Raw genomic sequence first — 17,528 nt, forward strand, 5'->3', positions numbered from 1 at the left:
GGTTCTAGTAACAAGGTAATTAGAATCCAACCTTAGCAGATGAAACACAAGTAAACTCGGGAATCGAGCATCGTACATTGCCCATAAGTCTGCATACTTCTGCAAAAATAAACATAAACAACACACATCATTAAGCATAAAGGAAAAATCGGAAACGTACTTCAACAAATTAAATTGTGAAAGCATATGCTGAATAAAAAAAATAGGCGTCATATATCAAAAAAAAAATGATCAAGCAGTAGAGAAAGGCATTTGAACATTACAAAACACTGATTAAGATAGACACTCCATGTCACACAAACCTCAATTCTGTAGGTGCACTGCATCGTGAGATGACATTTTCTATTCATGAAGCGATATGGACTCTTCTAAACAAGTCAAGTTCAATATACATTTTGCAAACAAGGAAAAAAACAAGTCCTACTCTTCGCTGAATTTTATCTATTGCCAGTGCCTCGTGATGGGCCTGGTTCCACTGCTTTAGTCAGTTTCTTTTGGGTGTGCAGCAAGAAAGAAATCCTGAAAGTGGTCCAGTTTCATTGTGGTACAAAAGCAATTAGGAGAATAACAAATCCATCTCTTCAGGATACCGCCAAAATATCTCTTCACGATACCGCCAAAATTATGTACTTTGATACAATCTATTGTCAGCATACTTTGCAGAACGACTGTCCACACCCTCATATCAGCTTTATCCAGCTAAAATGGCAATACTTTGGTTTCCTATCCATCGTCCCATTGTTTCGCATTAGAGGATAAATTTAAGCTGAAGCATATAATGGCTATATGCCAAGGATTAAATATCATTGGAATTGGAAACATAATGAAAATTTTTAAAATAAATACAGAAATAAATAACTAGACCTGTTTGAGGGTACATCCGATAACACTTGGAAAGGGTGTCAAGGACAAGCCACACTAATCTTTCAATGTGCGTAGTGCATTATGGTTTATCCACCCACCTCCACGAACAGATCGGCGAGTTCCTACCCCAGATGCGGCTTTTATCTTCGTATTTTGTTATTTGTTTCATTTTTTCCATTGTACTTCAATAAATGTTTCATTTCCTCAACAACAACGAAAAAACGTACATAGCGCAGATTGAGGCCGCTCGTTTTATCTAATCATTAGCGGAAACCCATGCCTAAAGGCACGTCGGAACGTAATTTAGTCTCAACCAAAATAAACTACCTGCTCAAATGTAATCTACACATAGCGTCAGTTACAATTTCGAGATATTTTCCTATTTGATCATAAAAGGCAGCATTTAAATAGGGATACATTACCTAAGAAGTGAGGAGATGGACTTTGGTAGATTTATTAGGAGAATATTCTCTATATGTCCTAGAAAAGGAATGATCTGACTGCAACAACCTTATAATGAAAAGAAGATCGAACGGTCATGGATGTTACTTTGTTTGTATGCCTAGACATTTTATAAAAAAAACGCTTTTATATAATAGAGATTTCTAAAACGACAAACTTCCAAAAGTAAAAAGACAATTTATGAATCTAAACACTGGTCTCATTAACATATTATTTTGGAGAAAACCGAAGTGACTTGTACAAATCTCTCAAATCATCAACTGACCTGTATGAGTCTTCCCCTCGTACCACCACATTCTAGAATAAGGCTCCAAAGTAATGTAAGTTTCATTTCACGTTTCCAAACCATTTATCTCACGAAAGATATGGTAGCAACCTAATTAAAAAATAGTCTATGGTTTGGTTGACAAAATGACTTGTGCACAAAGTCAACTGCTTTCATGACACAAACTATCTTCACAGCTTCCAACGTTTTACAATTAAGAAAGTCTCTACCATATATGTTGTCATTGGATGATAAGCAACATGAGCGACATTGCCCAAAATAAGTGATTCATCGAAAGTCTGTATTATTATGCTTTGGATGTAATTTCGGGAACCTTTTACTATTTTTTGTTCTAGAATAAATTTGTACTTACTTTAACCATCTTGCTTGGCATGAAACTTATAGAAACGGAAATATGAAAATTTCTATCAATAGCAGACCTCATTAGGAACTGATATATGGACATTGCTAGCTAAAAGCAGTATTTTAAACACATCTTGTTGCCCAAGGTAATTAGTGTACTCACCTTGAATCGTAGATGCGATGGCATAAGCAGGAGGATTCAGAAGAAGATCCCTTATATATCTGAGAACCAAAAAGAAAACCTAAAAGAGTTAGGATCAGCTCTATGATGTGAAAGAAAAATACACAGCACAAAAGGTGTTCTTTATAGTTGAAAAAACCAAATTTAGCACACAAACATTACAATTGCACACTGCTAGGTAATTGGAGAGAGAGAGAGAGAGATTATTGGCTATACAGAGAAGCATACTTATTTTTGCTAAGCCACTACAGAATATCAAACAGCCAAAATAGAAAAAGCAAGATAAAAGTGTTGTAACAGCATGCTAGCATGGTTTGGCCAGACGACAATGAGGCATTGGTGCCTACCTGGCATTCTGATGTGTGAATACCTCAGGAAGGCATAACCTCAACCAAGATCTGATGTCAAAACCAGCACCTCTTCTAGTTTTGTTTTTCTGGTCAAATCTGCCCTCCTCTAAAAGATTGATTTTTGTTGTTTGGCAAAGTAATAATAGTGTTTAGGGTGTTGATTAACCCTAACACAAATAACTATTATCTATATTATACGCTGTTACAATACTTGACTAAGCAATGTGGGACAAAGACTAATAATCATCTACCACTCCCCCTCAAGCTGGAAAATAGATATCACAAAGTCCCAACTTGTTACACAACAACTCTAACCGTGGCTTGAACGATGACTTAGTAAACTTGTCTGCCAATTGAGCTCCTGTAGACACAAAGGGAGTAGCTATCACACCTCCAGCTAACTTCTCACACACCAGATGACAATCAACTTCAATATGCTTAGTTCTCTCAAGAAATACTGTACTACAAGCAATGTGAATTGCCGCTTGATTATCACAATATAGATTCATAGGCTGCACACCAAAACCAATCTCCTCAAGAAAAGAGTGCACCCATACAATTTGACATGTCGTGTGAGCCATTGCTCTATATTCAGCTTCCGCAGTTGACCGTGCAACCAGCCAACCACTGTCTGCTTCTTACTCTTCCAATTGACAAGATTTCCACCAAGAACACACAGTATCCTGTAGTAGATCTCCTATCGGATGGTGAGACCGTGAGAGATGACGACGTACGGTGGAGGCAGTGGAGGCCAGATTAGGGTTGTGGTGGGTTAGGGTTAAGGTGGGGCTCTGATACCATGATGTTTGAGAAAGTAATAAAAGTGTTTAGGGTGTTGATTAATCCTAACACAAAAAACTATTGTTTATATTATGAGATATGTTGTTTGATTAAGCAATGTGGGTCAAAGACTAAAAATACTCTACAATTTCAAAAAAAAGTTGAGCCACATTAGGCACTTTAACCCTCATCTCTGAAGTCTGCTCTACTTAGTCTCAGCTCGGTCTCAAAGCAACATATTGATGCGACCAACGTCACCAACCAAGAAGTTGGAGAGTTTTGTTTAACAATACACCCAACGAACTAATGCAGCAAACATAAGCCTCTCCACACTTTCCAATGGGAGTTCTCTACATCGGATATCTGATGGCATTTGGAACATAATGGATTTCCAGGAATCTAGCTGTGGAATTCTTTATTTTGTATGTCTGGCAGCATCAGCATTTTAGTAAGTAGTAAAAGAGAAAAAATGCAAGCCTACAACTAGTGATGGCTGTATTTACTGCTCAATGTGCTCATTAATACCCAAATGTCCAAGGAAAATACCGTACATTCAGCTATGAGAGGAAAAGAAAAGAAGTGGAAACAAGAAACCCTAATTACTTCTTTTTTTGTTAAGTAATTTTATTGACAAAAAGGCATTAAGGGGATGCCACCCATAGACAAGAAATCCTCACTTACAAAACTGGAAGACCAGTGCAATTGGGTGGAAGCAACACCTTTAACAAAGATGGTATTCCTTCAGTTGGTATAGCACCTACAATTAAAGCAACTAACATAAATTCGTCGCTCAACATAGAAAACTAATGCAAAGTGACAAAGTATGAAACATGTACAAGATTAAGCTAACCAATCTGTGTCGCCGTTCCAAGGTGTATGGGACGAGGCCTGTTTTCTGAAGTAACAGTAATATTTCTAAATGTGACTTCATCGTCAAGACCGTAGAGCTCCTTTACCTACAAGTACGAAATAAATAACTTCAATAAGTGTAGTGGTAAGAAAAGTAAAAGGCAAACTAGGATCAGGGAGAAAGTCATATTTGCACAGTTAACCTTGGACAGCAGTTCATTCATGGGATTGCCATCAAGCCATTCATAGTGTCTAGCACGGCACTCTCCCCACAATAACCCCCCTTCACCAAACTCTCCCCAGCGACAAGTTCCTGTAAAGGAGCTGCTAACATAGTGAAGGACCGTTTGATGCATTTGTAACAAGCGAAAAGCAAAATAAACCAAATAACAAATCAGAAATCTGAAACAATCTTCAAACAGACAAAAAAATAAGAAACGTTTGTCCTTTTTAACTATAATGTGGGATTCTGAAAGGGGGAATCGGTACCTGAAGAATTGTGTCTTAAGGAAGTATGCAGAAACAAATGATGGTAACTACCAGTACGAAGCTTGGTTACTAAAGCTTCTTCTGTCAGTCCATCATCTGTGGAATACGTCTTCATAGTCTCTAGAACTGAGATTATGCAATAGCCCTTTGCAGAACGAGATATTCCTAGAAAAAAGATCATCAATGATGACCTTTAATATTACGAAAAGCAAGAAAACTAAAACTAATTTACGATATAAAAAGATTCACTAGAAGCATTTGATGTAGAGCAGTGTAATTTATTCATACCAATGACAGGCATTGGCTCTGGAAAGTCAAGATCATGATCAGCACCAACAAGTCCAAATACATAAGGACTACCTGGATGTGCATGCCTGTATTTATCAAATAAGTCAGAGTGAAATGCTGAAAAGCAGACACAAACAATGCCACGCTATGATGCACGGACACCGACACCGACACAGGGACATGGGAATTCTAAAAAAATGGGGACACGGACACGGCGGGGGACACGCCACGTGTTTATTTATTTATAATTTTTTTCCAAGTTTAAATGGCAAAATGTGGACAAAACGAAAAAATCCATAGTTCCAATTCCAATACCATTCAAACAAAACAAGACATCCATAAGTTCAATACAACCCTATTAAAAAATTACAGTTTGACCCCTGAAAATTTTAAAAAAATTACAATTTGGCCCCCAAAATTTAAAAAAATTACACTTTGACTCCCGTCGTGTCCCCATCGGTGTCGCCACCGTGTCCCTCTCAAAAATTTAATTTAAATAATGGGACACGCCACGTGGCTTGTTCCAAACGTGTCCCCGTGTCCAACACTACAATACGTCAACCTCTAGAGGTGTCAGTGCTTCATAGATGGCACGGATAAGCTACTGTTAAGGCAGGTATGATTTGGGACAGGGATATACTAGTAAATTGCAAGGGTCACAAGACAACAGCATATTTCAAAAAGTATGGACTCAGGCACAGCAGCGAGTGCAAGCCAAAATAATAAAATCAAAACTGTATTTACATTGTATTCTATCAACATGGAAAAAACTATTTTAATCCCAAATTGACTTCTTGGAGAAGAGATGGGTTGTTGAAGTTTTAATATCTTTCTATTGAGAACCCTTGTTCTGGAAAAATGAGGAAAAGAAATTCTAAAACGAAAAATGGTAAGGGGATAGCCCAATAGGTTTAAATCTATTTCGTTTTAATTTTAATACGTTGCCCAAGTTCTTTTCTCCCACCTTTGGGCCAAGGCCCTAATGCATGCTACATGTGTCCCAGTGATAGTTTCGTGCTGAACAGCTGAAGTGTGCCTAGTAGTGGCAAATTTATTTCAAAAAAACAACAATAGGAAATGTCTAGATGTTTGTCCGCCATTTCAGGATTTGTCCAGCACAGACACAGCACCTTTCTAGAAGCGATTGTGCTTCTTAAGCAAGATCTACCTTTTAGTTGTGATAAAAGGGTCAGATATAAACAAGTAAAAACATAACCTTCTTCATAAACGCAATCAAATAGTATGCTCGGTGCCCTTACTTCTAAGAGACACCTTGTCATATTGGACAAAATAAAAAGATGCATGAACATCCACATTTTTTAAGTGTCCGTCGATACACATTTGTTGGTCGGGTGTAGGATGAAGGAAAAATGACGCATCCTATTTGAGTCCACTGACCATTGCAATTTCAGTTTTCGATAAGTACTGACCATTCCAATTTCAGTATAAATTCTTAACTGCACTTTTTAGCTTTAAATATGTCACCATATTCCCTATTGTTGCTTAGACGGAGCATGTGCATATCACCTCAAACCTTGTATGAAAATGTTAGTCAAACACGATAGCTTAGTCAGTTATACAATTACCAATACCATTCTTTCAAGTTTCAAGCCAAGAAAACATATCATTTTTCTTTAAAGGATTCAATAGAGATGCCACTCCTGACTCAATTTCTTCCAATCAAACCAAATTCTACCCAAGAGATGTATGAAAGAAAGTTTACATTGTCATTATGACCTGTGCAGGATTGGAATCCCAGACTACACTGGATGGCTCAAAAAGCAGAGAACAACACCTGGTTATGTTGATGAAATTGACTGCACATAATTACATATCGAAGTCCCATACAAAAGTATTATCAGATACGATGACAATCTAAATCCTTTTTGCATCTCAATAAGATTATTTACAGTTAACTTCCAAGTTTTAACCAACTCCCAGTTGTCGAACTTCTACCTAATTTCTGTTCCGATACTAACCAGGGCACTTAATGGCCATAATTGGGTTCCAAGCTAATAAGCAGTTGAGACACTTAAGTTAGCCATAAAATTTAATTATTTAAAGCTTTAAGAAAAGACGATCACATAGCCAATATAAAAACGATTATAAAAAGTTCAACGGATAACTTCAGGGATTCCATTGCAACAACTGAATACAGCATCAACCAGATTGCAAATTTGAAACTACTGAGCAATCAGCACTTCATTACCCAGATATAAAACGATCCTTACGAGAACGAGCCTGAGTTGGACCCTGTACTTCCTCCACTATGCACTACAAACACCAAAACAAAGCAATTCAACAAATTACTCAAACTAACGGAAAGTGTAACCTCTATGTCATCATCAATGTATGGTGGAGATGAATGAACATTAGGAAGTTTGAAGCCACAGACTAGAGGAGCAAAAGCTCGATACCATAATTTCCTTTATTGGGGTGAATGATATCTTTGTGAATCCTCTCTTGCTATTGTAAACTAAATATTCTAGATTTTGCGTTCAGCAGTGAATTCAAATACTTCTTTTCAAATGTTGTGCCCCTTTCAGCGTCTTTCAAAATACTCCGCTTGTAAAAGAAATAATGTCAAAAATCCAGAACAAACAAAAGACCTGGTGATAAAAAAATAAGGTTCCTTTAACAAATTCCAATGGTTACAATGTTAATTTATTAACAGCATTTTATAACATGAAGAAAGAACAGACACATCTAACAGAATACAACATTGCAGTAAAATGGACTATGGTTACAATGATAATTTATTAACGGCATTTTCTAACATGAAAGAACAGACACATCTAACAGAAAACAACATTGCAGTAAAATTTCTTTAGTGAATCCAAAGATATACTCAGTATCCCCAATATCCACTCTCACAACCTAAATGTAATGTGACTGGAAAAATATGTGTGTAATCCACTTGCTCAATGGAAAGAGTGTAATGATCATGATTCGGGTGTAATGATCATGATTCACATGTAATGATCATGATTCACATGTCTCCACTTCTAGGAATTACTATTAATTAGAGATGTAAAGACCGCCAAACTAAGTCTTCTTTTGATAAACCCAATAAATCAACATATAGCAACAAAAACTTCAACAACTTGTATCCATCAAAGTCTAAAAACCCAGGGTCTTATATTCTAGGAATCAAAGTCATCCAAGAACTGATGGAGCGATATGTACAAGAAAAAGACGCTTGCGATAACCTACCCCACATTAATCAAGTACGAGAAGTAAGTTTAGTGGGTAATAGTGAATCATGTAAGCTACTACCAGTACCCTGGGCTTAAGCATTTTAGGTCATGTTGTTGCATTCCAACAAGCTACTAGTCTAGGGGTTTACGTGGGGCTTTACAGTTCTTCCGCTGTTACTAGTCTTAGATCGTATGATCAACTTATGAATAGGAGCCCTTCTCTTTTGGAAGAAGAATCCATTTGCACTCTACTCAAATACCAAATACACTACATAAGACAATGCGCACGACATCTAAAAGCTGTAGAAACTATCCTCTTAATACCACCCCTACTCCCGACAACACATCATAAATTGATCTTGGTATAATAGAGCAAGAATTCATCAGAACACAAGAAACTCCAAAGAAGGGAATTCACTAACACTGCAAATATGTTCGTCGTGTTCACCAAAAGATACAACACTGATCTCCACATAGAATGTGAATAATTCATCCTCCAAAGTCCAGAGTTGAATGCCAACGAAATATGTTTTTCTCACACTACCGAAGATGTTACAAGTGAATTACCAAAGCTAAACATCCAACTTTATACATCACCTAAACGATGAAAAGCGACAATTAGCAGCATCACAGGAGATGAGGAGAATATACTCACAACTGAATAGCCATTACGCGTCAGATCATCCAAAGTCTGCCGTAGATTCTGCATGAGAAGCATTAAAAAAGAAAATATGCTATCACAGAAATGTGAGGGAAACAACACATCATTATGCACATACTAAACAAAAATAAACCATTGTGTATAACATATGAAGAAACCATGTAACAGCACAACTGAAGGCTATCAAGATCATTGAGATTAATTTCACAAAGTTACTGTTTTATCTTCTGGAGAATATCCTACTTGAGATAAAAAAAGGACCACTCTACCCGGTGTTGGTCTCCACTAAACAAGGTTGCTGCAAGGAGTGAGACTGCATAAAACCCCTCCCACGTATACTTTTTCCGTGGAGGCATTCCTTGCTTTAGTTCATCCACATCCTCCAAAAGTTGCAATTTAATGTTTCATCTAATCCGATGTAAGTCATAATTACAAATAGTCATTGTACAAGGTGCTTTAGTAATATTTTTATATCCCCTTTCCCCATAGTAACTACAATAGCTTCTTTTTATAACCACTGGTATGCCTACCAAAATTTATGTCGCTTTTCTAGTATAGCAAAGTCTATACCCACTACTGCCCGTTTATCTCTGAGCTGCCCTAGATTCCAAGTTGCTAGCAAAAGCCAATTACCATGGACTAACTTATTCACCTGCACTCGTAGATGTATAGGATGCTGATCCATTTATCTGTTACATTACCAGTAGTCCTAAAAGCTTAAGCTATTAGAAAATGGGCCCAACATTGTATATCAAGCTATCTAACACCCTCCCTCACAAGCAACCCCATCTAGCACGTAGAGATGCAAATTTTCATAGATAGAGCAAAACGATATACGAAGGAGAGAAGCAGAATGCAAACGGGCAACAAATGCAAACAGAGAGACTTGAACCCAAGACCTCTCCCAACCAGAGCTCTGATACCGTGTGAAGTTACGGTAGTCCCGAAATCTGGAATTGTTAGGAAATGGGCCCCACAATGTATATCAAACTATTTAACATTCTGATCACACCTAGACGCCCCTACCCCTTGCTCCACTTTTTTGTTGCACTGCTACACGAAGGAGAAACTTTTATGTATCTCGGGGATACCAACCCTCTTGGTATCCCCTTTTAGTCCGTTTCTCATTTTCCAGCCATTTTCCGATCACATTTTGATGATCGGCTACATTCATTTTGTTGAGTTCGACGAGAACTTTAATCATACCAAAAATCGTGTTCATCAGACTTTATTTGATACATGATCGGCACACGTGAAAATGGGACAAAACAAAACAAAACTGGGTTTCAATTCAATGTGTTTTTGGACCCAGTTTTGGTTTTCTTCAATTTTCACATTTGCCGATCATGTACCTATAAAAGTTCGTTGAACACGATTTTTGGTATGATTAAGGTTCTCGCCAAACTCTACAAAATGAATGGAGCCGATCATCCAAATATGATCGGAGAATGCAAAATGGACCAGAGGGGATACCAAGGGGGTTGGTATCCCCAATATACATAAAAGTTTCTCCTGAGGGAAGACACAATGCTGCTCTTAAGTGGATTCTCTAGCATTTACGTGTATGTTATCAAGTTCCATTCTCATAAATCATTTTTGGGAAAAATATACGCTCACAGCCAAGTACCCAACAACCTATCCTCCTTTATTTGGTCTGTATCGATCAAATACTAGGAACGGATAGTGGACTTAATATTTCTTTAACAGTTAAAAATTGTAGCTTAGCAGATGGTGGCATGGTTGAAGTTCTTAGCAGCAGGATCCTCCTAATGGGAAATCGAACTCATGACTAGAATCTTGCCCCTATGCTCCCAAGTCACAATCTCCCATTGAGAAAGGAGCGCGCTCCCAACCAAGATACAACCTTTCAAGCATATGAATCTCAAAAGAAACAAAAGAATTGCTACGGAGCAAGAGAAAATATGAAGCAATGATAAGATACTGGAAAAAGGCTACCTGAAATACGCTCAAGTACTTAGTACCAACATAATATCTACTTATATTTTTGAAAAAATTAACGGTTGCAGACTTGCAGTTGACACCAACTACTAATTGACATGTATATTAGGACCAAAGTCATATACGTTATGTTTATGAGTATCTACATTCCTTTTTATAGATATTTGTGTATATAAATACGCTCCACAACATCCCAAGCATAGATTCTTCTCTATTGTCTCATTCCCAGCAGCAGCTCTCGCTCCCGCTTCGTGCAACTATGAGCTGAATTGTGATAAGTCTCAGGTTCAGTACTCTAAGTCATACTCAATGCGTAGGATTTACATCTTTCGACTTTCTAGGTTGTTATGCCATAAATGTTTGCCACATGTGCAAAGAAATAGAAATGGATATCGACTATACAAATATCTAAGGTGGATTGCAATCTACTACGTGAATGTAGTCAACGTGTCAGTATAATGTGGAGGTTAGTTGGCCATAAATCCTAGGTGAAGGCAATCAAAAGGGTGAAGGATGGCGTTGTCTGCGACAATGAACTATAGTCAAAAAAGAATGAACACAAAGAAGGAATTTGTGATGGATTCCCGCTCTTGAAAGAGAAACCCGTCATTGGCCAAAGGCCCAAAACCATTTGTGAATCTATGTATAAAAAAAAATATGTAGCATTCACAAACTCAGTATGAGCCCCTCGTCAAATTAGGGCACTTGGCAAGAGAAACGCATAGCACATTTGTCCAAAACTTTTGCTCCAGAGAGGATTTTTCATCCATCAACTGTGACCAAAGAACATACCCTGGGACATATTAAGAACAAGAATGTCACAGAAGGCTTTTATACGAGGGAAAACACTTATGGCATTTCATACCTCTTGCCCACTATTTTGTTGCACTACTACACCTGAGGGAAGACACAATGCTGCTCTTAAGTGGAGTCCCTAGCATTTACATGTATGTTATCGAGTTCCATTCTCCTAAATCGTTTTGGAAAAAATATTCGATCACAGCCAGGTACCCTACAAGCTGTCCTCCTTTATTTGGTTTGTATAGATCAAATACTAGGAACAGTTAGTGGACTTCTTAATAGTTCTTAAACAGTTAAAAATTGTAGCTTAGCAGATGGTGGCATGGATGAAGTCCTAAGCAGCAGGATTGTCCTAATGGGAAATCGAACTCATGACTAGAATCTTTCCCCTATGCTCCCAAGTCACAATCTCCCATTGAGAAAGGAGCGCGTTCCCAACCAAGATACAACCTTTCAAGCACATGAATCTCAAAAGGAACAAATAATTGCTACGGAGCAAGAGAAAATATGAAGCAATGATAAGATACTAGAGAAAGGTTAACTGAAATATGCTCAAGTACTTAGTACCAACATAATATCCCCGTATATTTTCGAAAAAGTTAAGGTTTGCAGTTGACACCAACTACTAATTGACATGTATATTAGGACCAAAGTTATACACATTATGTTTATGAGTATCTACATTCGTTTTTATAGATATTTGTAGATATAGATAAGCTCCACAGACGTCCCAAGCTTAGATTCTTCTCAATCATCTCATTCCCTGCAGCAGCTCGCGCTCCCGCTTCATGCAACTATGATCTGAATTGTGATAAGTCTCAGGTTCAGTACTCTAAGTCATACTCAATGTGTAGGATTTATATCTTTCGACTTTCTAGGTTGTTATGACATAAATGTTTGCCACATGAGCAAAGAAATAGAAATGGATATCGACTATACGAATATCTAAGGTGGATTGCAATCTACTACGTGAATGTAGTCAACATGTCAGTATAATGTGGAGGGTAGTTGGCCATAAATTCTAGGTGAAGGCAATCAAAAGGGTGAAGGATGGTGTTGTCTGCGACAATGAACTATAAACCTGTCAGAGTCCGAAAAGAATGACCACAATGAAGGAATTTGTGATGGATTCCCACTCTTGAAAGAGAAACCCATCATTGGCCATAACTATTTGTTGATCTATGGGCCCCTCGTCAAATTAGGGCACTTGGCAAGAGAAACGCATAGCACATTTCTCCAAAACTTTTGCTCCAGAGAGAATTTTTCAACCATCAACTGTGACTAAAGAACATACCCTGGGACATAACTAAGAACACGAATGTCACAGAAGGCTTTTATACGAGGGAAAACACTTATGGCGTTTCATACCACGACAGGGCAGCCAGCTCTCGGAATACTGTCTGTTCGCAACCCACCAAAAGGATTTAAACCAGCATGCTCCACTAAAATACAGGCATCAATCCCAAGAGCTTCGTAAAAATCCCCCACCTGAAAAAGGAAAGACAAAGAAATAGTGGCCCCATTACTGATCGAACTTGCTCAAAGATCACAAGAATAACAGAAACTACAGGCATGAGAACTTTCCATGAGGGACAGACTAAAGAGATATGTAAAGCAAGGACGAGGAGATGGAAATAGGAAACAGTAATACCATACCCTACAGAGCAAAACTTCCCGTGGAAATGTTGACTTGAACTGCAATATCTCCCGGTTAAGCGTTCCTTCCTTCAGACTATAGTAAACGAAAAGATTAAGGAAAAGAAAGAAACATGAATGAACTCTAAAGAACAAAATTCCTTCATTTAGAATGCAGCAAACAAACGTTAACCAAAGATAAAAGAAAAGAAAGAAGCAAGAAAAAAACTCTAAAGAATGCATTTCAAAAAGAGTTTTGCCGCTAAGCTCGCATATAGTACCTCACCTTCCATTTTTCAAGTTAATATCCAACCCTAATAAATTAGAGTACATCAGCCTTTTAATTAGTTGGACAGTAGAAGGCTTTCTGCACGACTCCATCCTCTACAGCAAGAAACATCAACAAGTTAATAAACCACACCCGCATTTGTGCATATAGAAAAGAAATTCACTCATAATCTAGAATTCCAATTATGCAGCTCATACAAAAACCAAAGATCCATTCATCTAGTGCACCTCCTTCCACCACAGAATGTGAGAATAATTCTTCTCATCAAGGACATTGTTCGATTCCTTAGGTCTCCTGATTGATTTCGCAAACCCTTTAAAATTCTTCTGCTCTTTCAAGCAAAGAAGTCGTTCACCCTGTCTCCTACTGCAGTGAACAAAAAAAACAATATCAAAATCTACTCCCAAGTCTGCTAAAGATAATTAGGAAACAACTGTGACACTATCACACTAAGCGATGGTGAACATGAATGAACAACATTCTTTTACCAAAAATCTTATGTGCTAAACAATAAATGTGTAGGAGCATTTTCTTCATTTCAAGAAGACACATGATAATAACCCAAGTTGACCTTCTCCTCCCATTTTGGACCACTGTACAACCAAAGATGCAATAAAAATCCACCAATGAAGTAACAATATGCAGCATCAGGCATTTGAGGAAATTAGTTAGTTCTACGGTGCTTTCAGCATCCAATATACCAACGTAACCAACCTATTGGCATATATTAAGTATCAAAGAAAATAGAAAAGTAAATAATTTTAAAGGGGCTAAAACGAGGCCATATTCTAAAAAACTTACACCAAACGGGACAAAAACCGATAACTTGTACGAGGTAATTTTTTGCATTTTTCCAATTTATAAGGTAAAAATATAATGCAAGGGGACATTGAGCACAACTGCATGTAAAAATAATAAAATTGTACAGTGTTTTTGCAATTTAGTGTGCCTAAGTTAATTTATCTTAAAGACAGCCAGTATTGTTAACTTTTAGTGAGTCTTTTGTTCAGTTTTTCTCTCAAAGTTTTGGAATCAACCATTTGTCTCGACGAAAATAATAAGAAAAGTATAAAAACACTTACCAATACTTTAAAAAGATCACATAAGACGACACTAAAGACAATAAAAACAGTTGTTTCAAACTTTTTGTCTTAAGTGAATTTTCTTTTTATTTGAGACGTAATTCTTTACTTCCTATACTGCTCCTGTCAAGATGAATGATCCATCTAAAAAATTTGATTAGTCTAACAAAATTCAGAAAAGATGAACATAAATACAGAAACATTAATATAGCCGCCCAAAGGGCCCCTAACAAGCCAGACCCAATTCATTGAACACTTTCATTACAATAGAAGATCTTAAATTTGCAGCACAAACAGAAAGATATTGAGCTCTCTACTACTGCACTACAAAAAGTACAGTATGAACAAAAAGACTTGATTTTTTACATAAATAAGAAATGAACGAAGAAAGACTCCGTATAGATAGTGAAATTCCATGTCTGAGGAGGGGCGGCAGCTCCACCATGGATTCAGGGGTTTAAGCAAAACCCCTTTTTTTTAAAACGCACTAAAATTTTGTTCGTTCACTTAAATTTTATGTGAGGCATTTCCGCTAAACAAAATGAACTAAATGGACTAAAACACATGTTTTCATGGATTTCTAGGCTGGTCATTCTCCTCACATACAACAACTAAAATACTACTCGTATTTAGCTCAAATAACTTGACTGTTGCCAATAGCCCGTAGTCCAATAATATACCGGAAACACACCCGCTTAACAAAATAAAATAAACAATATCCAACAAATATTCTATCAAAAAATATATATGTATTTTATACAGTGTTCCATATCCAAAAAAAATTTATACATTTTTTCCGCGCTAAACTAAACTAAAATGCCGCAGTCGCCGGTTTGTGATGAAGCAAAAAGACATGCATATAAACAAAAATGTATATATGGAGAGAGAGATAGAGGTATTACTGTAGGGGACGGGAGGAGGTAAATGAGCGCCGGGGGATGGGGGGGCGAAGGAGGAGAGACAGAGCGCGCCAGCGTGGGATCGAAACGAGGACGGACTTGGCCGTTAACCAGTACATGGCCGTGGGTATTGTAGTGTGCCGTGGTTTGATTTTACTGTATTTTAAATGGGAGGGGAGACTAGAGAGAGAGAGAGAGAGAGAGAGAGAGAAGACGAATCGATTTAGGGATTTTTTTAGTACTACTATGGCTATGGAGCTGGGTTTGCTGCTTCCCGCCACAAAGCAAAAATGGCAAGTACCTTTCACATAGGGCTCAATTATGTCTTGTGAATTTTGTCTGGGAGAAACTTTTTTATATCCCAGGTATACAAGGGCCCTTGGTATCTTTTCAGTCCGTTTTTTATTTTTAGATCACTTCCCGAGCACAACTTGATAATCGGCATCGTTCATCTTGTAGGGCTTGACGAGAACATTAATCCTGTCAAAAATTATGATTATCGGACTTTAGTAGTTATATGATCGGCAAATGTGAAAAATGCCATAAACAAAAATTGGGTTCTGATCTAGTGTGTTTTTGGATCCAATTTTTGTTTTTTTCATTTTTCACATGTGCCGATCATATATCTACTAAAGTCCGATAATCATAATTTTTTGCAAGATTAATGTTCTCGTCGAACTCTACAAAATGAACGAAACCGATTATCAAGATGTGCTTGGGAAGTGAATTAAAAATTAAAAACAGACCGCAAAGAGATACTAAGAGCCTTTGTATACCTGGGATATAAAAGTTTCTCACACTGGATGTTACCGGGGATGTCCGTATATATAGTGCCAGAATATACTTTCATTTTTCACTTCGGAATATTGTGCCAGAATAATGATGGATTCGCTAAGGGTTTTTTTTTTTTTTTGTTCTTATTTAAAAAAAAATCCGCATTTATTGGTTTTGCACCTAATTTTTTTGGATCATATATTTGTCTTGTCAAGATGAATTAAAAAGTAAAAAATTATGACTTTTACTTCTTCTTTTTTTTTGATATATCCTAGATAAAGCTCAAAAAATCAATTTTTTTAGCTTTATCTTGTATATATCTAAAAAAATTTAGATAAAAGTCATAATCTTTTAAATAAAAGTTAGAAAAAAAAATTAGACGCAAAACTAACAAATGCGATTTTTTTTGAATAAGTACAAAAAAAAACCTTTTAACAAAACTTAAAAGTGGGACTTGTTGAAGCCAAGGGTTGGCCAAGTGGTTTTAATATTTGTTTCTTCTCCTACGATTTCAGGTTCGATTCTCTTTTGTCAGCAGATATTGCGTCACATTACTCTCACGCGTACATAGTGACGACTCCTGGAATATATGAACATGAGGTCATATATTCATATACATAAAGTCCGCGATAATCTATAAGAGTTACATTTATGCTAGTGAAATAATTTAATTTATAATCTATTTTCAACAAATATCATACCCAAAGCTCAACTGAACTATTCAATTATAAAAGATACCAAAAAGCATATGTTTGTACTCTTTTCAGTCTCCACGACAACAAAGAAACTTCGCGAGCTTCTGTAATTGAAATTGAAGATGATGAGATTTTTGTTTTGTTTGGTTGGAATTTGGAATTTTTTTTGAAAAATAGTAGAGGTAATAAGTGGAGAGAGATAGAGAGAGAAATGTTGAAAGTAGGAAAAATCTATGAGGAATTTTTTAAATATATTTTTTTTAAGTTGCAAAGAGAACAAAGTATTTATGTTGTGAAATCGTTACACAATAGCTCAAAGTCAATAGTATTGAACACGTTTTTCAAGCGACCATTCAATCACCGATCTCTCGTTCCGTTATACAGCTTGCTCTTTACATATTTCATTGCCGAAATAGACATTTCTAATGTTGCGGTCGCAACAAATAAAAGTAATGTAACTTCTCTAGTAAGTGGATTATCGGTACATAAATATATACAATTTGAAAAATCTGGATTTTTTACCAATAATCCATGTGTATATATATTAAATATTGTAATCGAACTCTAACAACATTATATTAGAGATTTCAAACTCTAAAAATACACTTAATTTTTTGTACAAATTATGCCCAAAATTAGTAAAGA

At 36.8% G+C, this 17,528-nt stretch overlaps 1 protein-coding gene across 2 annotated transcripts in view; it reads right to left on the bottom strand.

Annotated features, from left to right (window-relative positions):
- LOC131322674 (DNA mismatch repair protein MSH1, mitochondrial) overlaps positions 1–15,730 on the bottom strand; it is a 29,755-nt gene extending 14,025 nt beyond the window's left edge. The window contains exons 1-14 of one of the 2 annotated variants that reach the window (XM_058354084.1): positions 15,418–15,730; positions 13,661–13,799; positions 13,431–13,528; positions 13,166–13,241; positions 12,878–12,997; positions 8,744–8,791; positions 7,101–7,165; positions 4,892–4,977; positions 4,604–4,768; positions 4,318–4,427; positions 4,116–4,221; positions 3,947–4,022; positions 2,118–2,176; positions 32–99 (exon numbers count right to left, since the gene is read on the bottom strand). In XM_058354084.1, the coding sequence (XP_058210067.1) occupies positions 32–99; positions 2,118–2,176; positions 3,947–4,022; positions 4,116–4,221; positions 4,318–4,427; positions 4,604–4,768; positions 4,892–4,977; positions 7,101–7,165; positions 8,744–8,791; positions 12,878–12,997; positions 13,166–13,241; positions 13,431–13,528; positions 13,661–13,799; positions 15,418–15,533 (1,332 nt within the window). In that variant the 5' untranslated portion in view covers positions 15,534–15,730. Of the gene's footprint in view, positions 1–31; positions 100–2,117; positions 2,177–3,946; positions 4,023–4,115; positions 4,222–4,317; positions 4,428–4,603; positions 4,769–4,891; positions 4,978–7,100; positions 7,166–8,743; positions 8,792–12,877; positions 12,998–13,165; positions 13,242–13,430; positions 13,529–13,630; positions 13,800–15,417 lie in introns of those variants that run through there. The other variant, XM_058354085.1, reaches the window with a different exon arrangement.
- Positions 15,731–17,528: the final 1,798 nt, after the last annotated feature.

This window comes from Rhododendron vialii, chromosome 4a (assembly GCF_030253575.1).
Source record: "Rhododendron vialii isolate Sample 1 chromosome 4a, ASM3025357v1".
NCBI classification, from domain to species: Eukaryota; Viridiplantae; Streptophyta; class Magnoliopsida; order Ericales; family Ericaceae; genus Rhododendron; species Rhododendron vialii.